The sequence below is a fragment of the Macaca thibetana genome, chromosome 4, assembly GCF_024542745.1.
Source record: "Macaca thibetana thibetana isolate TM-01 chromosome 4, ASM2454274v1, whole genome shotgun sequence".
Classification (NCBI taxonomy): Eukaryota; Metazoa; Chordata; class Mammalia; order Primates; family Cercopithecidae; genus Macaca; species Macaca thibetana.
This window is the reverse complement of record NC_065581.1, coordinates 113,348,220-113,372,562: the sequence shown is the minus strand read 5'-3', so window position 1 is coordinate 113,372,562 and position 24,343 is coordinate 113,348,220. Positions and strand designations below refer to the sequence as shown.

Here is a 24,343-nt window from a genome sequence, read left to right as displayed (position 1 = left end):
CGGCCTCCCAAAGTGCTGGGATTACAGGCATGAGCCACCGCGCCTGGCCAGTATTAGAATCTTTTAATGGGAACATCTTAAACATAACCTGTAACAATGAAGCACCTTATAATTGTGTGGAGATTTCCTTTTCACGGCTTTTTCATATATGCCTCGCACTCACCTGGCAACCCTGCAAACTGGACATTATGCTTACCAGAGAGCCTTGACCCTGATTGTCGCTGGCAAGGAGCAGTGTCTGGACTTGAATGCAGGTCGCAGGAACTCCACCCATGGTGTTCTCCCACTGCACCTCAATTCCTCACTTTTCAAAGGAGGCAGCGGAGGCCTGGAGAGTTTCTGAAAGGAAATGGAATGCAGAAATCTGTTGATGTGCAATGTGAGACTCAGAACTGAAAAGCATAAATGTCAGGAAATGCAAAGCAGAATTTGCCCTGGCAACGGCAGTTTGCATGAATGCGAAGACGCTGTATGGATGAAAGTTTGTGGCTGGCGGCTCGGGCATGAATCCTTCGGGCTGCTGTTCCTCTAGGAGCCTGGCTTGCCTGGTGTTGCCCTGGGAACTGCAACTTGAGCATTTCCTTAGTTTTTGTACTAAAGGAACCAAAATAAGGTATTTTGGTTCTAAGTCTTTGTCATGTGAAGGGAACTTGCCGTTACCACCCCCCATCTACACACACATTCTCTCTTGGCCCCACTTTTGAATTTTATGTTTTTCCTAAAGTATAGGGAAGAGAATTATTATTATTATTATTATTTTCTTTTTGAGACGGAGTCTCGCTCTGTCGCCAGGCTGGAGTGCAGTGGTACGATCTCGGCTCACTGCAAGCTCTGCTTCCTGGGTTCAAGTGATTCTCCTGCAGAAGGGAATTATTTTTGATGAGTCATTAAAGTATATCCATTCCCAGAATGGTGTTTCAGTTTTCCTTTTATCATCTGTCACGACTTTTTTAAGTGTGAAGCTTACTTCCAGAAGAATTGTCTTTTCCAGCATTTTGGATACAACTAAATATCTTTGATATTTTCTTCTCATATGTTAAGCAGTAAATTAAGTTGAATGGTGAAGTTAGAGGTGAACTTAGGAACATTTAGGAAAAGGAAGGTCGCTTACTATTTTTTAGGGGAAAAATTTGGCAGATAAATGCTGTACTCCCAATTCCCAGATGTCCATTTGGCTTGTACTCATTTTGATTTATGAAATAATCATAAGAAATGTCTTAAAATTTTAAAAGCCAATAATTTGTTCTACTAATCACAGAAATAAAAGAAATACACCCAATTCCTGAAAGGAAAAAAATTCTCCCAGGATGAGATCACTGGGTGGACATGAAGTGGGTAAAATACCTTTTGCTGCAATTGTCATCCCCTTATCTTGCCAAAGTATGACAACATCTGAATGAAGATGGTTTGACATTCTTAGTTTAGAGTAGTTATACTATTATTTTAACATTCCTATTTAATGGTATGCTTAATACTGCAGAGAAAGGTGGATATGGATTCATAGCTTCGAAGCAATAATCTTATGCTCAATGTTCATTTAATTTCAAATACAAAGTTAGACATTTAGAGTTTAAAAAATTAATGAATAGGCTGGGTATGGTGGCTCACGCCTGTAATCCCAGCGCTTTGGGAGGCCGAGGCAGGCAGATCACGAGGTCAAGAGTTTGAGACCAGCCTGACCAACATGGGGAAACCCCATCTCTACTAAAAATACAAAAAGTATCCGGGTGTGGTGGTGGGCGCCTATAATCCCAGCTACTCAGGAGGCTGAGACAGGAGAATCGTTGAACCCGGGAGGTGGAGGTTGCAGTGAGCTGAGATTGTGCCACTGCGCTCCAGCCTGGGCCATAGAGTGAGAGTCCATCTCAAAAAAAAAAAAAAAAATATATATATATATATATACACACACACACACACACACACACACAAAATATATATTATATATACTATATAACATTATATATTTAGATATTTTGTGTATATATATAAATGAATAAACAGGGCATCTGCTCATGAATGCTCAGGCAGTCTGCCTGAATGAAATCTCCATTTGCAGGCAACACACTCTACAGAAATGGCAGGACTGTATCAGGCATGGTTCCTAATGCCCATTTCTGTAGCAAAGTCACCAGTGATTCCTAATTGCCAAAAGTGTATTTTTTGCGTTAATCCTGCTTGACCACGGCTGTCATATCAACCTGTTGTCCACACCCTTTTCCCTTGGCCTGAATGAAAATGCCCCTTCCTAGCTCCTGGGCCACCGGGACATGATGGTCTCCATCATGTGTTCCTTATCTCTAACCATTGAAGATTAGTGCTCCCCAAGGATGTCTGTTAACCCATTTTCCTTCCCATTCTGCCAGTTTCCCTTGGGGAATCCACACTTCTGGTTTTAACCATCACCTAAATGCTGTGTGTCCCGACCCGCATCCTCATGCTCCCAGGCCATTCTCAGTTCCAGACCTGGGCACCCAGCTTCCTGCAGATGCCTCCTCAGTATCTTGCTTTTCTTCCTACCTCCTCTAAGGCATTCTCAATCCAGCTTCCAGAGGAATATTCCTAAAACACATCTGACTGTGTGAGCCACACACTGTAGCCCAACCTGATAGCTTCTTTTCTATATTAAGAAAAAGTGTGGCTGGGTGCAGTGGCTCACGCCTGTAATCCCAGCACTTTGCGGGGCTGAGGCTGGCTGATCACGAGGTCAGGAGATCGAGACCATCCTGGCTAACATGGTGAAACCCCGTCTCTACTAAAAATACAAAAAATTAGCCGGGCGCGGTGACAGGCACCTGTAGTCCCAGTTGCTCGGGAGGCTGAGGCAGGACAATGGCGTGAACCCGGGAGGCGAAGCTTGCAGTGAACCGAGATCGTGCCACCGTACTCCAGCCTGGGCGACAGAGCGAAGACTCTGTCTCAAAAAAAAAAAAAAAAAGAAAAAGAAAAAGTGCACACATTTTGACATCTGATAAAAGTGATGTTTTTCTTAGAAAACTGACTTCTAACTCTTTATAGAAACTTTGCCACAAGGTAGTCTAGGAGTCCCCTTGCTACCTAAGATTTTCATGGACATGCCCTGTCTGATCATAAAGTACTGTATGCCAGGCACAGTGGCTCACGCCTGTAATCCCAGCACTTTGGAAGCCCCAGGCCGGGATCACTTGAGCCCAGGAATTCAAGACCAGCCTGGACAACATGGTGAAACCCTGTCTCTACAAAAAACATTTAAAAAACAAAATGAACCAGGCATGGTGGAGCACATTTATAGCTCCAGCTACTTGGAGGCTGAGGTGGGAGGATCGCTTAAGCCCAGGAGTCAAGGCTGCAGTGAGCTGAGATCATGCCACTGCATTCCACCCTAGAGGACAGAGTGAGACCCCGTCTCCAAAAATAAATAACTAATTACATAAAGTCTTGTGAAGAATCTGCAGTGGAGCGTAATGTAACCCATAAATCCACTTAACTGGGCGCACACAAACTACAGTATGTCCCAGTTCATTAGAGTGAAAATCAAGCAAGGGACCACCTCGGCGTGGTAGAGCCCCTCGCTTGCCCTCCACACCCTGCTCTGTTCTCTGTGTCTGACCATTGACCAGCCGTCACTCAGGCACTAGTCGAGAATGCCAATGTCTTCAGTTGTAATTTTAGAAGCACATCATTGCTGGACAAAGCGCCTACCTGTTAATTTTTAAAAGTAATGTCCATCATTTTGAACATTGTTTTCTTTCTTTTTTATTCAACTGACCCTCATGAGGAATTGAACTTGGTTTTCTGAACTTTGTTGGTAATGTTTGAAGGACATAGAAACAGTTGTCATAGGTCTCAAGTGATATAAACCACAGTTCTTTAGAAAATATCTTTTGTTTTACCCATTCTGGATTTTGAAGTATATACAGATCTCATACCTGAGATTCTTATTGATATGAACTGTTTCAAAACACATTGATAGCAGAAGATACCTACTGTCTTCTAGTCAAGAGGGTAGGGCTGTATTTAGTTTAAAACATTTTAATGCATTTTATTTGCTAAATACAAAATTACAATATTCTATATAACTTTCCAAATTCCATCTGTCCTCCCTTTCCCCCGTCTCTTTATATTCAGATGCTTGTCTCTCTAGCTTAAAAATTCATGACTTTGAGAAAATTCATCTTCGTGTTATCTAAACTACTGCACCCCCACACGCTCCCTGTTAAGTGTCTGCGTATCTGCGTCTTGCTGTTGTTTTAAAATTCGGTTCTCTGCCTGGGGAATGGGGTGGTTTGCTTTAAGCTGCTCCACTCTTCTCGGCAGAAAAAGCAATACTTTGTTATGAGGTAGAGTTTTAAGCCAAGCTTTGGCCGGGGTCTTTCCCATTTGGGAGGAGGAGAGTAGGAATAGCAAGTGAGACGAAAATTCTCCTTGAATTTTAGCTCATTAAAATCTTACCTTGTCCTCGGCGTGGTATTTACTGATTTAAGCATCTAGCACTTTTCCTTTCCAGAAAGAATTAACATCTACGATGCAATCATTGCTAAGCGAGGAGATTTTTGTGTTTTCTCTGTGGAATTAGCTGTTCCCCAGTTGCGGATGAGCACATCCCACTTTAGAGTTGTGTGTAGGTATGGAGTTGAGGAGTTGGAATGAGATTTCCAAGATTTATAGGTAATGAAAAGAACAGGTTGTATCAAAGATACCACGTGTAGGAAACTAACTGTTCTTAGGGGACTTGTGTGAACCTGTGATCCTTGGCTTTCTCCAAAATGAACATTTCAGCCGTGTTCATATTAACCTCCTTTTTACAGTTGTTTTACCATGTTCTGGTTTTGCTGCTATTCTGCCTGAAAATCTAGCAAAATGGTGTTTCTTTTCTGCAGAACTGCGACAAAGCTTAAACATTTGCATTTCTCTTGAGGATTACTGTGGTTGAATTTTTGACAGTACTATATATAAATGAAGAAATACAATTTTTTATACAGATGTTTAAAATCCTCTTTCTACTAGAACACTTCTTTCTCCCTAAATATACCATCACCAGGAACTCTAGCTGTTTTTCAGATAGGTGAGGTCTGGCCCACACAGTGGGCTTGCTGGCCTGTATAATGGCACCATCACAATGGTGGCTTAAGGGACTAGATTGCTGGTGATATTGGCTGCACAATTCTTTTTTTTGAGACAGAGTCTCACTCCATTGCCCAGGCTGGAGTGCAGTGGTGCGATCTTGGCTCACTGCAACCTCCGCCTCCCAGGTTCAAGCGATTCTCATTTGGCTGCAAAGTTCTTGGTGAGGTTTGGTGGTATTTTGGCCCTGTGGCACAGAAGAATGGTTATTTAGGCAAATGTGTTTTGTTTTTGGTTTTGTTTTGTTTTTGAGACAGGGTCTTGCCCTGTCATCCAGGCTGGAGTGAAGCGGCTTGATCACGGCTCACTGCAGCCATGACCTCCTGGGCTCAAGCGATCCTTCCACCTCTACCTCTGAAGTAGCTAGGACCACAGGCATGCCTCACCACACCTGGCTCATTTCTATTTTATTTTATTTTTGTAAAGACAGGGCCTTCCTATGTTGCCCAATCTGTTCTCAAACTTTTGGGCTCAAGCAGTCTTCCCACCCTGGCTTCCCAAAGTGCTGGGATTACCCAGCATGGTGGCATGAGCCAACATGTCTGGCCTAGGCAAATGTTTTAGTAGGGCTTTCTCTTTTCTTTTTAAGGTGATTAATACAGTAGATTCATACAGTCAGAAGCTGAAAAGCAGGGAATACTGTTTGGCTTATTAATGGACAATCAATGAATGTTAATACACTTTTCACTATTCACATGGTCAAATTGATCAAATATTTCCAAGGTGTTAACTTTTAAAGTTGGCTTTGTCAGCTCTATGAAAAGACATGCATTTACATTTTTATCATGCTCCTCCTCTGTCAGGGGACTTGGATCTACCCTTGATCTTGGCTTTTCTGTTCATAAACCAGGTAGGACTGTCAAAGGTTTGCTCCCACTATCATCTCTTGTCCCAAGATTTCTAAAAGGCATCAGCTGATGCACCCTTTGCCCAAATAGTGTTAATCGTCCTCAAGCTGAGGAGCTGTCCTGGTTCTTCCACAGGATCTATAATGATCAGCCTGTAAGCTGAGAATGGATAAGGGTGTCTCCAGCATGTTTATTTGGTGGTTTGGTGGGGGCAGTGGCAGTGGAGATGCTTTTGTGTTCCATAATCTGCCCCTCTGTCTGTTTGACCCCAGAGACTCTGTGGTTAGTTGCAGGACATCAAAGTCCACAGGAAAGACAGTGGGGGAAGGGACTGTCAGTCCCCTCTTTCTGCCTAGGTTCACTAGGATCTCTAAGACTGGATTCACTAGGAGACACAGGACATACCATAGAGCTATTTGTGTCTGAGAGCCCCAGTTTCCTTGTCTGTTAAATGAGCATGGTAACACCAATCTCACTCATTTGGAATATTCAGTGAGGTAATACTTACAACACCTAGCTGACCTGTACAATTGTAGCTATTCTCTTCTGCAAGTCTAATATTCCTATTCACCCCTCGCTCCGCATAGGGATCCAGTTTGAAATCATCAGTTGCTCAGTGGGGCTTGGGGAGCTATTCTTTGGTTAAAGTCAGAGCCAACCTCTTTGCCTACCTCTTTGTCTTAATGTCAACTTCCTACCAGACTTGTTCCTCCAGTACTGGATGATCAAAATGCAAATAGGATGGACATGATCAATGCATTTTGTTGGAGTGGTTGCATTCTTTCTACTTTCTCAGGGCAAAAAAATGAACGGTTGGACAAGAGACTAACCAGGGCCTCAGAGAAAGTGAAATTCTTTCTCAAGCTCCTGAAAATCCTTCCATGGGTATAGTAACAGTTCTATAGGGGTCTCATTGTGATGGTGCCATTATACAGGCCAACAAGCCCACTGCGTGGGCCAGACCTCATGGCCTTCATCCTTGTTTTCCTCTTTTTTGTTTTTTGAGATAGGATCTCGCTCTGTCTCCCAGGTGGGAGTGCAGTGGTGTGATCTTGGCTCACTGCAGCCTCTGCTTCCTGGGTTCAAGCGATTCTTGTGCCGCAGCCTCCTGAGTAGCTGAGATTACAGGCCCCTGCCAGTGCGCCTGGCTAATTTTTGTATTTTTAGTAGAGACAGGGTTTCACCGTGTTGGCCAGTCTGGTCTCGAACTCCTGACCTCATGATCCACCTGCCTCGGCCTCCCTAAGTGCTGGGATTACAGGCGTGAGCCACTGTGCCCGGCTGCCCCATCATTTTTCTTGATATTATAGTTAGTGGTGAAAACATGTAAATGATAATACTCCACATGCAGTATGTATGCTGAAGTGACTACCCTGAAGATATTTTTTAAGTCCTATTTTCTTTTCTTTCTAGGATATGATAATCATTTTCTGTTTGTATTAATACATGCTTGAAAGGAATTAGTAAAGCGACTCCATCCTTGTCAGCAGCTTGGAACAAAGCTGTGGATCTGGGATTGTGTTGAACTCATTTGACATCAGTGGTTAGTTGTGTCTTTATGCCTCAGATCAAACTGTGCATGTTTTTTTCTTTCTCCTTTTAGCTTCATGAGGCTGACATTGTGGTCCTAGGCTCACGTAAGCCAGAAGAGATTCCCCTTACTTGGATACAACCAGGAATTACTGTTCTCAACTGCTCCCATGACTTCCTGTCAGGTAAATGTCTTCACATTGGTGTTGAGCCACTGATTAGGTCAGATCATTCGAAGAAATGTTAACCTTTTCCTAAGAGGGTATGTTTCTGAAATGTTAGCAGTCGTCAACATTAGTATATAGGGTAGGAAACTTAGACTGTGGGCTACCTGATAGAACCATGCTGTTGAGCAAAGAGAGACCAAGATGGCGGTTGAGGTGTCTGCTGCCACAGTGAAGTGCCCCCTACTGGCCTCTAGCAGTCAGGTTAGTTGTGACCTTAAGTAGATGATTTGTATGTGTGTGAGGTAAACTAGAAATAGCGGTTTTCACAGTCTCTTAAAAATTAGTAAAATCCTTTCTTCCAAAGAAATCTTCATGGAATTTCACTATGTAAAAGCAGATGAGAGCCAGATTGTCGGGAGGGATGGGAATAGGATCAGTCTCTGTGTCTCCCTGATTTCCCCTTGTGTTGACCCATGAAGCACATCCTTGGAGCCCCAGAGTCATGTCAGAACAGTATGAAAATCACCACTAGATGCAGAAACTGTTTTAGGATTGGTCCTGCTATTTGATGGCATTTTGCCAAGGTATCCAGGAATACTCAAGACCACACCAGGCCCACTTTGGGGGCAGCCCAAGCAGTGCCCGCAACAGGGCAGCCAGCAGCCCCGGGATCCAGCAGGAGCAGGCCCAGAGTAGGTTCCTTTTTCCAGTTCGTAGAAGGACTGAGGCTAAGAAAGCCTTGGACCACACCCAGCCCCTCAGCAAGTCCCTGAATGGCACAGGTGAGCAAGAGACAATGGCACAGGGAGGCAGAGGAGAGCCCCCCTTCCTGATTCCTTCTGGCTTTGGCCTCCAAATGTTCATGCAGAAGAGAGGACTATGCTGAGCTGGGCTGGAGGACAGGGGCAGCTTTTACCCTAAAGCTGGGCAGAACATGCACCACGGTTGGCAGCCTCTGCTCTCCTTCACTTCCACTAGGACCATACTTGAGGTTGAAATCTTGAAACCTTATAGGCAGCTCCATAAAAGCGTGAGCCCTAGCCAGAGGTTGATACTGACCCTCCTCTCTAGGAAATGTAGCTCCTGCCAGAACTGACGGATCAGATTAAAAACTCCCTGGGGGCTGGAGAGGGTGGAATGGATCAGAGTCCAAGGAAAGAGCCAGAGCTCAGCTCTTGCATTAAGAACTGTGGCCCTAGCGGCTCTTTTTAACAAACAGAAAGCATGTGCTAAATAACATTTTTAAAATATATGTAGTTTCTTCATATAACTTTTTTTTCCCTGAGAAAAACAATGCCTAACCTATTAATAGTAGACAGGGTTTCCTCTGTTCAGAATCCCAGTTAGATTAGGAAAATCAGTTCCAACATTTGTTTCTTGTAAATGAATGCTGCTTTGCTGTAATATTTACTTGCTGTGTTTTATTAAAGTTTTCATGTAGGACAGTTTTGGCACAGTCATGGCTAGGGTTAGGAGTCTACTTTGATGTTCTCCTGGAATCCCTTTGAGCTCTGTGGTTACATGACAGTGACATATATTTTGTTAGTGAAAGTGCTTTATTTTTAATAAGGTTTCCTTTTAGGACCCTTATTTTTGGAAAAAGTATTCCCTGAAACATTAGATTTCAATGTAATGATTCTCCGGGGGAAAGAAGACCAAGGCGTTACAGATGTTCCTCGGGCTTATGCGTAGATAAACCCATCAGAAGTTGAAAATATCATAAGTAGAAAATGGGCATTTATAGATAGGATGGGATGTGAAAACACAAAACAACATCCACAAATGCTGGCAGCTTAGTACATTGCGGAGTATTGGTTGTTTGGTCTTGTGATTGCATGCCTGACCAGAAATCGCGATTTGCCGTCACTGCTGCCCAGCGCCTCAAGACACCCTTGTTCTGTGTATGGCTAGCCTGGGAAAAGATCAAAATTTAAAGCAGTTTCTACTGAATGCATGTCCCTTTCCCATCATCATAAAGTGGAAAAATAGTAAGCGAAAAGGTTGTAAATCAGGGATGGTCTGTGTATTTCAAAATGATTCTGTAAGTAGAATTTATTTGAAATTTATCTGGCCCAACTCTAATAGTTTTCATGTTGGTTTTTGAATGTCTAGTGTCTGGAATAGTACCTGACACTTAGTAACCACTCTGTGAATTTTTTTTTTTTGGAGATGGAGTCTTGCTCTGTCGTCCTGGCTTTAGTGCAGTGGCGCGATCTTAGCTCACTGCAGCCTCCGCCTTCTGGGTTCAAGTGATTCCCCTACCTCAGCCTCCCAAGTAGTTGGGATTACAGGCGCCTGCCACCACTCCCGTCTAATTTTTGTTTTGTATTTTTAGTAGAGGTGTGGATGCACCATGTTTGCCAGGTTGGTTTCGAACTCCTGACCTCAAGCGATCCACCCACCTCAGCCTCCCAAAGTGCTAGGATTACAGGTGTGAGCCACCGGGCCCAGTTAACTTTGTGAATATTGAGTGTTTAACAAGTTAATAAGCATGACTCAGAATTGTACTCTGCTTGTAGTTTTAAGTTAGTGGCATGTTTAGAAACATTTCCTTGAACTTGTCTCCCACTTAAAAATGGGGCTGATGGCCAGGCGTGGTGGCTCACACCTATAATCCCAGCACTTTGGGAGGCTGAGGCGGGTGGATTACCTGAGCTCAGGAGTTTGAGACGCAGCCCGGCCACCATGATGAAACTCTGTCTCTACTAAAAATACAAACAAATTACCTGGGCCTGGTGGTGGGTACCTGTAATCCCAGCTACTCGGGAAGCTGAGGCAGGAGAATGGCTTGAACCCAGGAGGCGGAGGTTGCGGTAAGCCAAGATTGCACCATTGCACTCCAGCCTGGATGACAAGAGTGAGACTCCTCAAAAAAACAAAAAAAAGAAGGAAAGAAAAAAAAAATGGGGCCAACTAGGCAGTCATTGAGATGAAGATGAGGAATGCTATGTTGATGAAACAGATGAACAGTTTCGGGGTGGTGCTGTCCATAATAGCACATTTCTAAATAGTCTACAAGTTTTAATTTTACCAACTTTTTTAGTATGAAAATTTGATCTAGGAATAATGGAGAAAGGTTTTTTTCCCCCACTTTTTTTCATTATCCCACTACTGTAAAGAAATGAATAAACTTTTTGAAATATTAAAAAGAAAAGAGCTCTTATTTAAACTCAAGATGAGAAGAAGAACTTTTAATAAACTTGTGGCTGGATGAAGGCAGAGTTTTATAATGCAATTTTTATTCTTACCTTCATGGTACAGGGTCCCTCCTCCTTCCCCCCGTAAAAATAGATGGGATGTTGTGATTTATGATGAGATAATTCTGTAGAGGCATTTTATGGAATACGTATGGAATCCTAGGAGAGATTTTCCTGATGGCTGATATCCCAGACACAGAGCTCAGAAAACAATTACACCCAGCTAGTTGGTTCTGTTCACTCTGCTATTGCATGAGTCCAATGTTTAGATTTTAAAACAAGGAAATTTCAACATTCTGTTTTCTAACTATAAGAGTAACTACTTTAAAAAAAAATAAAAAAGACAACCAAAAAAACCTCTTTCTTAGAAAAGGTCTTGCTCTGTTGCCCAGGCTAGAGTACAGTGGCACAATCACAGCCTCAAACTCCTGGGCTCAAGCAATCCTCCCTCCTCAGCTAATTAAAATAATTTTTTTTGTTGTCGAGGCAGGGTTCTCACTGTGTTGCCCAGGCTGGTTTTGAACTCCTGGCCTCAAGTAGTCCTCCCGCCTCCACCTCCAAAAAGTGCTGAGATTACTGGTGTGAACCACCATATCTGGCCTAAAAAATTTATTTCAAATGAAAGAAATACACACTGCTCTTGTAGTGCTCTGCTTGCTAAACAGCAGATTTCATCATAAACACAACTATTTTGTACCCTAAATATTAGGACTTACTGATGTACGAAATGGGACCAAGGAAAAGCTTTTCTTCTATCTTAGGCTCAGAGAATAGTATCAAAACAGCAACTCTGTGGCTCAGAGTAGTTTATAGCATCATTTTAAGCTAATATATTTCTATTTAGTGTAGAAGAGGGCAAGAGCCCTGGGATGCTGATGTGCCGGGAGCCCCCAAGGGACCTTGAGACTTTCCCTCCTATGGCCCTGAAGGGAGACATTAGAACTTACTGGAGGCGGGGTGTGCTGTGGCTCACGCCTGTAATCCCAGCACTTTGGGAGGCCGAGGCCAGTGGATCACTTGAGGTCAGGAGTTCAAGACCAGCCTGAGCAACATGGTGAAACCTCATCTCTACTAAAAATACAAAAGTTAGCCAGGCATGGTGGCAGGCACCTGTAATCCCAGCTACTTGGGAGGCTGGAGCAGGAGAATTGCTTGAACCCAAGAGGTGGAGGTTGCAGTGAGCCGAGATCACACCATTTCACTCCAGCCTGGGCAGCAAGAGCAAAACTCCATCTCTAAAAGAAAAAAAAAATGTAGTGCAAAGAACATGGACTTTGGAGTCAGGATTAACCTAACTCAAGGAAAAGGGAGTTGTTTGTGTAAAAAAAATTCTTGGCCTGACACGGTGGCTCATGCCTGTAATCCGAGCACTTTGGGAGGCTGAGGCAGGCGGATCACCTGCGGTAGGGAGTTCAAGACCAGCCTGACCAACATGGAGAAACCCTGTCTCACTAAAAATACAAAATTAGCCGGGCGTGTTGGCTTATGCCTGTAATCCCAGCTACTCAGGAGGCTGAGGCAGAAGAATCGCTTGAACGCGGGAGGTGGAGGTTGTGGTGAGCTGAGATCACACTCCAGCCTGGGCACCAAGAGCGAAACTCCGTCTCAAAAAAAAAAAAATTCTTAATTGTATTGCACTTACAGGCTATGTGACTTTGAGGAAATAAGATCTCTGATGAATTAATAAGATTCCCAATTTATTTGTGGGTAAATTGGGAGGAAGGCTGTTGAGAGGAATGACTGAGATGCTACCTTGGGGCAGTTCCTCTTTGATGGTAGCTGCCAATAAATGCTTGTCCACTTCCTGCATTCCTCCCTCCACTTCCTTGTTGCCATGTTAACTGCACACGAAACAGCTTTCAGACTGCATCTTGGCACAATTTAATTAGTTCTCAATATAATATATTTGATTTTTTGCTTTTTTTAAAAAAAAGTAAAGGTTCATGCAGCACTGTATAAATTTCCTTGTTAATTTGGTTTCAGTGGTCCAAATTAAATTATTACCAATAGCTTATTAGTATCAGTTTACTAATATTTTAATTATATATTTTTTATCTTGTCTTACATTGCATTCTTTTAAAAACTAGTGATATGCTGTCATTTGACAGTAAGATTCAAACAATTTAAAGTAGGAGTGTAACTCTCGAGAACACTGTCACAAAAATTTTACCCAATGATATATATTAGTCCATTCTCACACTGCTATAAAGAAACACCTGAGACTGGGTAATTTATAAAGAAAAGAAGTGTAATTGTCTCACAGTTCCATGGGCCGTACAGGTAGTGTGATGCTGGCATCTGCTTGGCTTCTGGGAAGGCCTCCGGAAACTCACAGTTATGGTAGAAGGCGAAGGGGAAGCACGTATATCTTACATGGCCAGAGCAGGAGCAAGAGAGAGGGAGGGCATATTAGTCTGTTTTCACACTGTTGATAGAGACATACACGAGACTGGGAAGAAAAAGAGGTTTAATTGGACTTACAGTTCCACATGGCTGGGGAGGCCTCAAAATCATGGCGGGAGGTGAAAAGCACTTCTTACATGGCGGCAGCAAGAGAAAATACAGAAGACGCGAAAGTGGAAACACCTGATAAAACCATCAGATCTCATGAGACGTATTCACTACCATGAGAACAGTATGGGGGAAACTGTCCCCATGATTCAAATCATCTCCACCGGGTCCCTGCTGCAACACGTGGGAATTATGGGAGTACAATTCAAGATGAGATTTGGGTGGAGACACAGCCAAACCATATCAGAGGAGGAGGTACACACTGCATACTTATAAACAACCAGATCTCAGGATAACTCACTATCATGAGAACAGCACCAAGGGGATGGTGCTAAGCCTTTCATGAAGGGCCACCCTCATGATCCTGTCACCTCCCACCAGGCCCCACCCCCAACACTGGGGATTATAATTCAACATGAGATTTGGTGGAGACACAGAACCAAACCATATCATGATACTCATTTTATTTATTGCATTTTACTTTATATCCTACAAAGTCAATGTATTTAACTCAAAAACTGGCTACCAGTGGTTTTTGTTGTTGTTGTTGTTTTTAAGTTCTACCTGTACTGGTTTCTAATTTTCAACTGTTCCTGATTTTAAAACCTCGCATTTGGGGGTAATTTGTTCTCCTAGATGGGAAGAAAATATTTAAGGCTGTGGGCTTGGAGAGTGGTTTTTTGATAAGAAGGATGCCCTTGGCCAGACTGCATAGAAGCTGAGATGTTTCCACAGAGCCAAGATGGCAGGAAGGCTGAAGAGTCTGCTGCATCCCTCCCACTGCCGTGATTGTTCTGGCAAAGTTCCCAGGGTGGTCCAGCACTGCTCATGTTAGTGAAAGGGTGGTTCTGATTTCTGAGGAAGTCATGATAACACTTTGGCCTTAAATTTTCTTTTTGCAGAAAGTTTATTGTTAGAAGAATGGCCATCTTTTTTTTTTTTTTTTTTTTTTTTGAGACGGAGTCTCACTGTGTCTCCCAGGCTGGAGTGCAGTGGCGTGATCTCGGCTCACTGCAAGCTCCGCCTCCCGGGTTCACGCCATTCTCCCGCCTCAGCCTCCCAAGTAGCTGAGACTACAGGTGCCCGCCACCACGCCCGGCTAGTTTTTTGTATTTTTAGTAGAGACGGGGTTTCACCATGTTAGCCAGGATAGTCTCGATCTCCTGACCTCGTGATCCACCCGCCTCGGCCTCCCAAAGTGCTGGGATTACAGGCTTGAGCCACCACGCCCGGCCAGAATGGCCATCTTTTAAAGTGATTCATTGACTTGTCCCTAGAGAAATCAAGAGTTAGATGAGTGTTTACTGGGAAGTGAAAAGACCCATCCACGGTTTGGGATGAGATCCTTGTTGGACTGTGATCCCAGGATATTACCCAGGCCCAGACTGTAGACAACCTTCAGATGGAGTCCTGCCTCTACACGGGCAGGGAGTGAAATAATGATTCCCTTTCTCAATTTTCTTTAGCCATGAAATTTATTAAAAATGTATATCTGATTCTGAGTTGCCAGTCTTATTGCTTCAGATTCTCTGGATTCAGAACTTATTTTTATGTTATTTTATATTTTGAGAGAGTCTTGCTCTGTGATCCAGGCAGGAATGCAGTGGCGCAACTACAGGCCCACTGCCTCCTGAGCTCAAGTGATCCTCCTGCCCCAGCCCCCAGGTAACTGGGACTACTGACACATGCCACGATGCCCAGCTAATTTTTGTACCTTTTCTAGAGACAAGGTTTCACCAAGTTGCCCAGGCTGCTCTCGAACTCCTGGACTTAAGCAATCCTCCTGCCTTGGCCTCTCAAAGTGCTGGGGTTACAGGTGTGAGCCATCGCACCCAGCTTCAATGCAATCTTAAAACTGAATTAGAAAATCTGAGTCCAGGCCAGAGTTATTTTTAAGTTGTGTTTTAAAATTGTGTTGTTTTTGGTCGAGCCTGGTGGCTCACACTTGTAATCCCAGCACTTTGGGAGGCTGAAGTGGGCTGATTGCTTGAGCTCACGAGTTCAAGACCAGCCTGGGAAGCATGGTGAAACTGCCTCTACAAAAAATACAAAAATTAAGGCCAGGTGCTGTGACTCATGCCTGTAATCCTAGCACTTTGGGAGGCCGAGGCCGGCAGATCATGAGGTCAGGAGTTTGAGACCAGCCTGGCCAACATGGTGAAACCCTGCCTCTACAAAAAAAACACAAAAACTAGCCAGGCGTGGTGGCATGTGCCTGTAGTCTCAGCTACATGGGAGACTGAGGCAGAAGAGTCTCTTGAACCCAGGAGACGGAGACTGCAGTTAGCTGAGATTGCACCACTGCACTCCAGCCTGGGTGATAGAGCAACAGTCCATCTCAAAAACAAAAACAAAAACCAAAAATTAGCCAGGCATTGTGGCATGCGCCTGTAGTCCCAGCTACTTGGGAGGCTGAGGTGGGAAGATGGCTTGAGCCTGGGAGGCAGGGGTTACAGGGAGCTGAGATGGTGCCACTGTACTCTAGCCTGAGGGATCGAGCCAGACCTTATCTCAAAAAAAAAGTATTGTTTTTAATTACTTGTAATTTTAATTGCTTGTAATTAAAAAAAAGTAACTAAAAGGATCAAAAGTTAACTTTGCGGATAGCGAACCTTAGCCTACTGTACATAAAAATCAGAAGGCCAAGGCAGGAGGATTGCTTGAGCCCAGGAGCTCAAGACCAGCTTGGGCAACATAGTGAGACCCCCGTCTCTATAAAACAACTTAAAAATTAGCCAGGTGTGGTGGCACACCTTTGCAGTCCCAACTACTCAGGAGGCTGAGGTGGGAGGATTGCTTGAGCCTGGGAGGTCAAAGCTGCAATGATCATGATCACATCACTGCACTCAAGCCTGGGCAACAGAGCAAGACCCTGTCTCAAAAAATAATAACAGTAATAATCAGAAAGCAACACTGTATGTGAATGAAGTCACCTTACCTAGCTGCCGGTGGACAGCCTTTGGTGTTTCAAGAACCTAGTTTTTATTCATTCCTGCTTTCGATATTTGTTGACTGTGAGCTTTAGGCTTATCCAGGGTCCACGAAGAAGAAATGGTTCTTCCTCATCTCAGGCTTTTGTTATTTTGGGGCGTTTTAAATTCCTCTGCCATGGTTACTCAATCCGACCCTACTTACCTGTCTCTTCCACAAATTTCTCAAATGTCATTTGTGGTACCCTTTTAACTCTTATGGACTTGCTTGATTTTAACATATCTTTTACTCACTTTGAATGGACTTTTGACTAGAAATAGAGGGTAGTGTTGTGTGTACCACCTGCCATCTTGAGCTAGACCCTTTCATAGAGTTGGTTTTGTTAATTATATCTTCTTACGTGGCTCATTATGCTTGTTGAAATTTGTGAGATGGTTTAGACCAAGCGTGTCCAAACCACAGCCCGTGGGCCGCATGTAGCCAAGGATAGCTTTGAATGCAGCCCAACACAAATCCATAAACTTTCCTAAAACATGAAATTTTTTTTTTTTGCAATTTTTTTTTTCCTTAGCTCATCAGCTATCATAGTGTTAGTGTATTTTACGTGTGGCTATGGCCCGAGACAATTCTTCTTCTTCCAGTGTGGTCCAGGGAAGCCAAAAGATTATACATCCCTGAAAGCTTTAGACGTATCAGGAATCATATAGCTTTTCAAAATAAAATATCCACACTTTTGCTAAGTTCTATGCTACGTAAGTGACTGAAACGATACCAGGACTTATTTATCTTGTAAACTTGGAAGTGAAATATTCTTCATTCACAAGGGTATTTGTGATTAAATTCTGGGAATATGCATTTATAAGTTAATACCAGCTTCTGGAATGTTACTTTTTCTTTTTTCTTTTTTAGATTTTTTGAGATGAAGTCTCACTCTGTTGTTCAGGGTGGAGTACAGTGGCATGATCTTGGCTCCCTGCAGCCTCCGGGTCCCAGGTTCAAGCAATTCTCTGGCCTCAGCCTCTGAGTAGCTGGGACTACAGACGTCTGTCACCATGCCTGGCTAACGTTTTTTTGTATTTTTAATAGAGACGGGGTTCACCTTGTTGGCCAGGCTGGTCTTGAACTCCTGACCTCAAGTGATCCACCCGCCTGGGCCTCCCAAAGTGCTGGGATTACAGGCGTGAGCCACCGCATTCAGATGCTTTTTCTTATTTCTCCATCACTTAAAATAGAGGAATGAGAGAGGCCTGTTTGTTTTATGTAGTAGTTGGACAAGATCTTAAGTACAGATCTCTAGTGATTAAAACAAAACACAGCAAATCTCTCTCATCCTCTAGACTCTTGGCTTTTGCCTAAATATGATTCATAAAGCTGAAGTGTTTCTAATCTTTAAATAATACCCAAGGGATATGATTATATGATTACCCAACACCCTAATACAATTTAAGAGTAGAGTGATCCAAAGAAGGAGAAAATAGTGTCTTCAAAAATGTTGCTGTTAGAAATATTTCTTTTCTCTAAGGGAGGATGCAGGCTAAAGCATTTTACATGTGTGTTTACTTTTATAAATTTTCTAAGTGAGGGTAGAATTCTTTTTTTTTTTTTTTTTTTTTTCTCCAGATAGTTTCACTCTTGTTGCCCAGGCTGGAGTGCAGTGGTGCAATCTCGGCTCACCACAACCTCCACCTCCCAGGTTCAAGCGATTCTCTTGCCTCAGCCTCCCTAGTAGCTGGGATCACGGATGTGCACCACCACACCCAGCTAATTTTTTTTTTTTTTTTTTTTTTTTTGTATTTTTAGTAGAGATGGGGTTGCACCATGTTAGCCAGGCTGGTCTCGAACTCCTAAACTCAGGTGATCCTCCCACCTCGGCCTCCTAGAGTCCTGGGATTACAGGCGTGAGCCACTATGCCCTGCCAGAAGTGGAATTCTTATCAACATCTTTCTATGTTGATAATCAGGTAGTCCCTAACATTAATACCCTAAAATGCAATTTTTTAGTTTTGATGAAAAATTGATTCTATCACTTCTCTTTTTTTTTTTTTTTTTTTTTTTTTTGAGATGGTATTTTGCTCTTGTCCAGGCTAGAGAGCAATGGCACGATCTCGGCTCACTGCAACCTCTGCCTCAGAGAAATGTTCAAGAGAAACGTTCAAGCATTTCTCCTGCCTCAGCCTCCTGAGTAGCTGGGATTATAGGCACGCACCACCATGCCCAGCTACTTCTGTATTTTTAGTAGAGATGGGGTTTCTCCATGTTGGTCAGGCTGGTCTCAAACGCCTAACCTCAGGTGATCCACCCGCCTCGGCCTCCTAAAGTGCTGGGATTACAGGCGTAAGCCGCCGCACCTAGCCGGTTCTATCACTTCTATGATAGAGAATTTTTAAATTATCGAAAAAGTCTGATTTCTCATGTAACACTTTGACCAGTCTTACCCTATGAATGTTTTCATCCGCCTTCTCACACTTTGCATCCACTAGTGAAAGTGCTTCTATTTTTCTACATACTGTACAGTAAAGATTTTAGAGCCTTCTGGGCCGGGCACGGTGGCTCACACCTATAACCCCAGCACTTTGGGAGGTCAAGGTGAGCAGATCACTGAGGCCAGGAGTTTCAAACCATGCTAGCCAACATGGTGAAACCCCGTCTCTACTAAAAATACAAAAAGTAGTCAGGAGTGTTGGCAGGTGCCTGTAATCCCAGCTGCTAATAAGGCGGAGGTTGCAGTCAGCTGAGATCATGCCACTGCACTCCAGCCTGGGTAACAGAGAGAGACTCTATCTCAAAAAAAAAAAAAAAAATAGATCATTCTAATAAGATGAAGCCCACTGTGTCAAAAAATCTAAAGATTAGGATATGAAGTCATTCTGACAGATTATGCTGTGGAATGTACATCCCTGTTCCTTTCTTCTGAGCCCTATTCTCATGTTAATAGTTTAAACTACATACTATATGCCAAGAACTTTATGTACCTTATCATATTTCATTTTCACAAAATTTTAGGAGGTTGATATTACTCCCATTAATTAACAGGCCCAACATCACAATTTCTAGCAAGAGGAAGAGCTATGCTTTTAATGCAAGTCTGACTCTGAATTCTGTGGCCTAATCTGCAGTCTATGTTGCATCCACATTAAATGTTTTAAATGTTCACTATGAATTCTCTTGAGCTATTTATTTCTATCTCTAATTATGCCATATTTTAAAAATCACAGTGATACTTGGGCTTGTGTGAAGAGATAGTGTGTCTAGATGTTTCTTCCTGGCTCAGTGTGAGGTATGATTTTCCAAAGCACGTGGTGTGCTTCATTACATTTTTAAAATCCATTTATCGCAGGTTAATAACTTAGATGACTTTTTTTTTTCTTTTCTTGAGATGGAGTCTTGCTATGTCACCCAGGCTGGAGTGCAGTGGCATGATCTTGGCTCACTGCAACCTCCACCATCCAGGTTCAAGCAATTCTCCTGCCTCAGCCTCCCAAGTAGCTGGGACTACAGGTGCACACCACCATGCCCAGCTGATTTTGTATTTTTAGTAGAGATGGGGTTTTGCCATGTTGGCCAGGCTTGTCTTGAACTCCTGACCTCAGGTGATCCACCTGCCTTGGCCTCCCAAAGTGCTGGGATTACAGGCGTGAGCCACTGCACCTGGCCAGATGGCCATTTCTCTAATGTAAAATGTGAAGCAGGCCCAGTGGAGGGTCCCAGGGCTGTACCAGAGGTGACCAACCTGCAGCCATGCCCTGACATCCTAACTTCCTTGATGAAAAATGAGCCCATTATTCAGTGTGCTGGCTGTTTGCAAGGATTAATGGATTAGAAATGACAATGTGCTGAAAGTCTTTTTTTCCCTCCAATTGTTTACAGGGAAGGTTGGGTGTGGCTCTCCGAGAATACATTTTGGTGGACTCATTGAGGAAGATGATGTGAGTCTCCTTGCTGCAGCTCTGCGAATTCAGGTTTGTTCGACATGGCTGTCTGAGAAACCTTGAGTTTGGAAGTTTGATTAATAGTTGCTAACAGTTTACAAGTGGTTTCTGTTTACCAGGTACAGTGTTAAACACTTCATACACAGAGTGTTAGGCCCATTTGATAAATGAAGAAATAGTGATTTTGAAAAACGAAGTGAGTTGCCTGTGATCACATGGCATGTGTGGGGTGGGGATCCATACTGGGGACTGTGTGTATGTTATCTTGTGCTGTGTAATAAATTATCTCACAATTTAATAACTGGAGCAGCAAGGCATTTATTTTCTCACAGTTTCTTCAAATCAGAGATTTGGCAGTAGATTAACAGATTAGGTGGTATGTTAGTCCATTCTTGCATTGCTATAAAGAAATACCAGCTACTTGGGAGGCTGAGGCAGGAGGATTGCTTGAACCCAGGAGACAGAGGTTGCAGTGAGCTGAGATTGCACCACTGAACTCCAACCTGGGTGACAGAGGGAGACCAAAAAAAAAAAAGGAAAAGAAAAGAAATACCCAAGACTGTGGTTAACTTAGAAAGAAAACAGATTAAATTGGCTCACCGTTCTTTTTTTTTTCCTCCTTGAAATGGAGTCTCGCTTTGTCACCCAGGCTGGAGTGCAATGGTGCAATCTTGGCTCACTACAACCTCCACCTCCCGGGTTTAAGCGATTCTCATGCCTCAGCCTCCTGCGTAGCTGGGATTACAGGCACGCACCATCACACCAAGCTAATTTTTTGTATTTTTGGTAGAGACAGGGTTTCACCATGTTGGCCAGGCTGGTCTCAAACTCCTGGCCTTGTGTGATCTACCCGCCTCGGCCTCCCAAAGTGCTGGGATTACAGGCATGAGCCACCGCGCCTGACCTGGCTCACAGTTCTGCAGGCCTTACAGGAAGCATAACACAGGCATCTGCTTCTGGAGAGGCCTCTCCAAGCTTCCAATAATGGCAGAAGGTGAAGGGAAAGCAGGCATCTCACAAGGTGTGAACAGGAACAGGGAGTAAGGGGGTGGTGCTACATACTTTTAAATGACCAGATCTCATGAGAACTCACTCATTATCACAAGGATGCTACCAAGGGGGATGATGCTAAACCATCATGAGAAACCAGCCCCTGTGATCCCATCACCTCCCACCAGGCCTCACGTCTAACATTGGGGATTATATTTCAAGATGAGATTTGGGCAGGGGCACACATCCAAACTATATCAGATGGTTTGGGCTCAGGATCTCTCATGCATTTGAAGTGAAGATGTCAGCTGGGGCTACAATCATCTGAGGGGTTGACTGGGGCTGGAGGATCTGTTTCCAGGATGGCATACTCACATGGCTGTGGGCATGTGTATTTCATTCCTCATTGGCCATCAGCAGATGCCTTGCTTCCTCATCATGTCCACCTCTCTGTAGGGCTGCTCACAGTGTGGCAGCTAACTTCCCCCAGTATGAGCAATCCAGAAGGAGTCTTGCAGTATGGATGACCTAGGCTCTGACATCATGTGCCGCCACTTCCTTTTATCCTGTTTGTTAGAAGTATATCACTAAGTCCGGTTCATATTCAAGAGAAGGAGAATTGTCCTCACCTCTTCAAGACAGGAGTATTAAAGTATTTGTAGGCATTTTCAAACCATCACCACCTGTGTGACCTAAAGGCGAAGGTCACCAGTGTTCCACCATGTAAGCTGAGTGTTCTCATAGTGCTGGAGCCTGCAGTAACGGTGGCCTCTGGCAGTGACATTTAATTCATATCTTTCTTCTGTACAGGGTAATACACAACTGAAACTCTTTACCTCAAAATGGGTCATTATACATTTTTGTAAGGATTATAAATTACATTTCCATCAAAGCCAAATTTTATTTATTTTTATTTCATTTACTTATAATTTATATGCATACATAGCACTATTCAGTAATTCAATTTGCTTGTTCTTTTATACCAACTACAGAAGGATGGTATTTGGAAGCTGAGCATCCAAGCTGATCATTCATGCAGTCTTGTATTTTCTTCATTTTTCTTTTCTAAATCAGATGACGAACCTATTCAGTATAAGTTTATCCATGTACATGATGTCTTTTGTGAACACTTAATCTATTTTATTTATTTATTCATTCATTGATTTATTTATTTTATTGAGACAGGTGTCACCGAGGCTGGAATGCAGTGGCACGATCTCAGTTCACTGCAGCCTGCACCTCCCAGGTTCAAGCCTCCTGGGTAGCTGGGATTACAGGCACATGCCACCACACCTGGCTAATTTTTTTTTTTTTTTTTTTGAGATGGAGTTTCACTCTTGTTGTCCAGTCTAGAGCACAATGGTGCAATCTTGGCTCACCGCAACCTCCACCTCCCGAGTTCAAGCCGCAGCCTCTGGAGTAGCTGGGATTACAGGCATGCGCCGCCATACCCAGCTAATTTTGTATTTTTAGTAGAGACGGGGTTTCTCCATGTTAGTCAGGCTGGTCTTGAACACCCGACCTCAGGTGATCTGCTTGCCTTAGCCTCCCAAAGAGGATTACAGGTGTGAGCCACTACACCTGGCCTAATTTCTGTATTTTTTGTTTTGTTTTGTTTTGAGATGAAGTCTCGCTCTGTCGCCCAGGCTGGAGTGCAGTGGCGCGATCTCGGCTCACTGCAAGCTCCGCCTCCCGGGTTCAGGCCATTCTCCTGCCTCAGCCTCCTGAGTAGCTGGGACTACAGGCACTCGCCACTGCGCCCGGCTAATTTTTTGTATTTTTAATAGAGACGGGGTTTCACCGTGGTCTCGATCTCCTGACCTTGTGATCCGCCTGTCTCAGCCTCCCAAAGTGCTGGGATTACAAGCGTGAGCCACCGCGCCCAGCCAATTTCTGTATTTTTAATAGAGACAGGGTTTTACCATGTTGCCCAGGCTGGTCTTGAATTCCTGACCTCAAGATCTGCCCACCTCGGCCTCCCAAAGTGCTGGGATTACAGGCATGAGCCACCTCACCTGGCCTCTTTATTCATTTATTTTTAAAGAGACAGAATCTCAGCTAGGATGAAGTGCAGTGGTGTGGTCTTGACTCACTGGAGCCTCAAACTTCTGGGCTCAAACAATCCTCCCACCTCAGCCTCCCAAGTAGCTGGGATTATAGGTGCTTGTCACCACACCTGGATTTTTTAATAGTGTATTTTCTCACATTTTCCTGTTTTTCTTTTTTAAATTTAACAAAAACAATGAACATAGTCAGAAGTTCTGGCCTGTGACTTGATATAACCCTGGACGTACATTGTAAAAAACATTCTCAGATTCATTGCTGTAAGTATGAAGAGCTAATAGTCTGCAAGGGAACTATAGAATTAAGCTGGATCATCCAGTTCATGCGTTCATATTTAAGAAACAAAGCAGCTTCTTTTAATACTATCAAACTCTTCAGTACGGTATTGAATAGTTGTATATTCTAACTAGGCATGCAGGTTTTCACATTTTCCTTTTTAAGAAAAACCTACAAACCTAGTTACAAGTGAATAAAAATATTCCTAATATCCCCTTGGCTTATTGTACAACTGGAAAATCTTGTTTTGTAACATCCAGAAACAGTATTTCCATGGTTTAAGTGCGTGCCCTGTCAGCTTTTACAATTCTGACATGTTTTCCTCCCTCTCCCTGTGAAGAATATGGTCAGTAGTGGAAGGAGATGGCTTCGTGAACAGCAGCACAGGCGGTGGAGACTTCACTGCTTGAAACTTCAGCCTCTCTCCCCTGTGCCAAGGTAACACTGGTGATTTATTTATACTGATGTCAGCTCAGCACAGTGCCTTAGACCCAGTTAGTCATGAGGGAGAAGCACAACTCATGCTACTGTGGTTTTGATAGTAGATAATTTTCTCTATTCATTAAATTGCCACCCTATTTTCTCTATTGTAAATTCTCCAAAATTAAATCTAATGAATGTATTACTGTGTTCTGTCAGTTCTAAAAAGGCATATTTTAAAAATTTCCATATTTTCTATATTAAATGGCAGTTTTTTAATGATGTTTTAAAACTAATTTATATTAACTAATTTAATTTCAATGATGTTTCCTATATTTAATGGCAGTGGGTTTTTTCTTTTTTTTTTTTTTTTGTGATGG

General features: G+C 43.2%; 1 protein-coding gene across 4 annotated transcripts in view; it reads left to right on the top strand.

The window, feature by feature from the left end:
- MTHFD1L (methylenetetrahydrofolate dehydrogenase (NADP+ dependent) 1 like) overlaps positions 1-24,343 on the top strand; it is a 232,082-nt gene that overhangs the window by 32,248 nt on the left and 175,491 nt on the right. For all 4 annotated transcript variants that reach the window (XM_050786245.1, XM_050786246.1, XM_050786247.1 and 1 more), the window contains exons 8-10: positions 7,552-7,663; positions 20,152-20,243; positions 23,884-23,981. In XM_050786245.1, coding sequence (XP_050642202.1) covers positions 7,552-7,663; positions 20,152-20,243; positions 23,884-23,981 — 302 coding nt within the window. The remainder of the gene's footprint in view (positions 1-7,551; positions 7,664-20,151; positions 20,244-23,883; positions 23,982-24,343) is intronic.